Below are 3712 nucleotides of genomic sequence, written 5' to 3'. Positions count from 1 at the left end.
AAGCCATGCAAAAGAAAAAATAATTTTTAACTTAGCTCAAAAATAATCTGGCGTTAGCATTATTTCTTGTGATTCAATTCAAATTCATTCAAAGGAAGTGTGTAAGTATTTTATTTAGATAAATACAAAAGTTTTTTGAAGTAAAACATTACTATCATAAAATGAGTTTTGTTTTACATGAAAAATTTGTTTGAAACGTCGTTTGTACGTCGTTTGTACGTCGTTTGATGTACGTTTGTGTAACATATATAAAATTAGGTTTGACGGTATTTGGTTTCAGTTAATATTTCTTTTTATTGCACGCTTTAGGTGGCTAAATAATGTCTGGTTTCAGTCGGACTTATAAAAACGGTGCTGCAAAGCGAAAAAAAACTTCAAAAAAAAGTGAAAGAGAAGAAAATATATTAAAGAAGACCACCAAACTTGAAACTTATTTCACAAAGTAAAGAATAATGGATAATTCAGTTCCATTAGTAGAATCGCAGTCTCATTTAGAAGCAAACAACAACATAGATACTTTGTTACATACTAATGCTATGGTTGTTGTCAAGCAAATTAATAATAAAACAGACGAAGAACATCAGGACACATATCAAACCGATATAGGATTGTGCAAAAGTGTTTCTAAAAATGTGCAAGAGTACTTCATCAGAAAAGAAAGTGCTGAAAATCAAAACATAACCGATAATTTTGAAAAGTCACAACGGGTGTATGATAATCCAAATCGGATTCGTTATTGCTCATCTGCATTATTCACACGGATACGTCCTCTAACTAATGAAAAATCTAACCGTACCTGGCGTTGTTATTCCCCGATAAATGGAAAGATATACTGTTTTATTTGTAAGCTTCTCTCATCTACTCAAACAGATTTATGCCATGGGATCAATGATTGGATAAATGCCAAACTCGCCTTTGTAATGCATAAAAAGAGTCCGTGTCACTTAGCAGCAAGTCTGACTTACATAGAGCATTCGCGATTGGCTGGAAGGGTTGTTATCATTCATGAAGAAGGAGTTGAGAGCCAAACGAATTTTTGGAGATCAGTTTTGGAGCGCGTGGTAGATGTTATTAAGTTTTTTGCTGCACGCGGTTTGCCGTTTCGAGGTCATGTACAAAAGTTTGGTTCACATGAAAATGGTAATTACAAGGGTATTTTAGAGGTATTGGCAAAGTATGATCCATTTTTAGCAATACACATAGAAAAAAAAGGAAACTCAAAGCGGAGGAATGTGTCATGCTTATCATCTACTATTTGATATATCACACGTTTACCAATTGTCTGTTACAGTTCGGTATGTAAATAAAACTTTGCCTATAGAAAGGTTCCTATTATCTATTAATTTACAAACCCATACTGGTCAAGAATTAGCAAAAGTAATGCTGTCTTATTTAGATGATAATGGTATAGATATTCATAACTGTCGTGGTCAGACCTATGAAAATGCCTCAAATATGTCTGGTCAATTAAATTTAGTAGGAATCAGTGCTGTTGATTGTTGTCCAGCTGCTGTGAAATATTTTGATTTTATTTAAAATGTAATCACGTTTTTCGGTGCATCAACACATTGTTGGCATATTCTTCTCGTCAATTTGAGTAAACACGTACCGGTACCAAAGCGACTTTCTGATACTTGTTGGTCCAGTCATGCTAATGCAACACGAGCACTTTCAAAGGGCTATAAGGACTTTTGCCCAGCTCTTAGTGCAATATCAAATGATAATAAAGAGAAAGCTGGCCCAGGCAGGAAGCTATTGGTTTATTAAATCGGTTTAATATGCTAGAAACTAGAACTTTAATTGCGTTTTGGGATACAATTCTTCAGGGAATGAACAAAACTAGCAAGCTTCTGCAGAGTTCAATACTGGATGTAAATACAGCTACATTTCTATTGAATTCCTTGAAAGATTTGATAGAATCACTCCGCACAAAATTCAGCTTATTTGAGGAGCAAGGCATTCAGCTTATTTGAGGAGCAAGGCATTCAGCTTATTTGAGGAGCAAGGCATTCAGCTTATTTGAGGAGCAAGGCATTCAGCTTATTTGAGGAGCAAGGCATGTCAAGGCATATCAATGTCAAGTAAAATAAAGACTTATAAAGAAGATAGCAGCAGAAAGAAGAAAAGGAAAGCTCAGTTCGACGAAAAATTAGTCAATAATAAATGCTCTGAGGACTCGGGTCAGACCAAATTCAGAAGAAACGTATTTCTCCCCATTTTCAACAAACTTATGAATGCCCGAATTCAACGTACAGATGACTATTCTGCTGTTTGTGGCAAATTTGGTTTTTTGACCAATTTAACTCATTTATCCCCTGACACAATAAAGGAACAATATGAAAATGCCGGGATGGCTTACCGTGAAGACATTGAAATAAGTTTAAAAGATGAAATGGTTCATTTTTTTAAATCTAAAAATTCAATTCGCCAAGTTTGAAGAACAGTATAAACACGAAAATTATAGTAAAGAGTTATTAATTTACAAGTTGATAATAGACTGAAGGAAATATTTCCCAATGTCGAAATTACATTTCGTATTTATTTGAGTCGGATGGTGTCAAATTGTACAGGAGAAAAAAAATTTTCTAAACTGAGTAGAATTAAGAATAAACTGAGATCAACAATGACACATAATAGATTACATAATCTGTCACTGATGTCAATTGGGCGTGAAATTTTGAATGAAATAAATTTCGATGAAGTGGTAGAAACATTTGCTATAAAGAAAGCGAGAAAAATGATGTCAAAGGAAACCTAAGAACTAGCTTGATTCTATGTTTCTTATAACGCGTTTTTTATATAACGCGATTTGAGTTTCCATATAACGCGATATAAGTTATATATTAAAAATTATATGTTTTGATAATTTCTGTGTTTCTCATAACGAGGTCTTCAATAAACGCATTTACCATTTGAGTTCTTATAACACGTTTTCCATACATCGTGGTACGAAGTAATCGCGTTATAGGAGAGTTGACTGTACTATTAAAATTCTCCAGTTAAGTCGAACCTTGGATAACTCAAATTTTGTTAAGTTGAACCATTTTTTTGACCCCTTACAGCAAATATTTTTGGATATCTCGAACTTTTCGAACGAAATACTGTTAAAAAACCAATTAATTTATTGTAAAGAAAAAAGCTTTAAAAGTTTTTTTAAGAATTTTAAGAAAGAAAAAAAAGTTTTCTTACCATAGTTTTTAAGGAAGTCGTTGTGCTGCTAAACTTTTTTGAATATTATCTTTTGTATGTTCAGCGTGTACGTTGTTTTTTTTTTCAACTCTAAGTTTACATCTTGGCGACGATTTCAAGTAAACGAAAGTTGGTAACAAAAACTGTCAAATAGTCAAATACAGCAAAGGAAGTGTTAGATAGCAAAGTCAAAGTTCGCTTCAAAATATAATATACCAAAGAACACTTTATCCACCTTGTTAAAAAACAAGAAAAAGATCTTCGGTGCTGTGAAGATAAGAAACAACTCAAAATGTCAGCGTTTGAGAAAAAAATCATTTGCAAATTTGGATCAAGTTCTTTTCAGATAGCTTCTGATTGTTCGTAGCAGAAATGTTGCTATCTCTGCTTTTATTCTTAAAATGAAAATATGATATAAACATAAAATATGAACAAAACTCATAATGAAAGATATGAAAATGATGGATACTTTTGAAATAACTATCTATCACCATTAAGTTTTTATCAATCGATTCAACAATAA

The 3712-nt window shown here is 32.7% G+C and overlaps 1 protein-coding gene across 1 annotated transcript; it reads left to right on the top strand.

The window, feature by feature from the left end:
• Positions 1–452: 452 nt before the first annotated feature.
• LOC136091990 (uncharacterized) lies at positions 453–1259 on the top strand. Its single transcript, XM_065819711.1, has one exon. It carries the CDS (start codon positions 453–455, stop codon positions 1257–1259), a length of 807 nt encoding a protein of 268 aa, XP_065675783.1.
• The last annotated feature ends 2453 nt before the right edge of the window (positions 1260–3712 follow it).

The sequence above is a fragment of the Hydra vulgaris genome, chromosome 15, assembly GCF_038396675.1.
Source record: "Hydra vulgaris chromosome 15, alternate assembly HydraT2T_AEP".
Lineage (NCBI taxonomy): Eukaryota > Metazoa > Cnidaria > Hydrozoa > Anthoathecata > Hydridae > Hydra > Hydra vulgaris.
The sequence above is the reverse complement of the archived record's forward strand: the minus strand, read 5'-3'. Positions and strand labels throughout refer to the sequence as shown.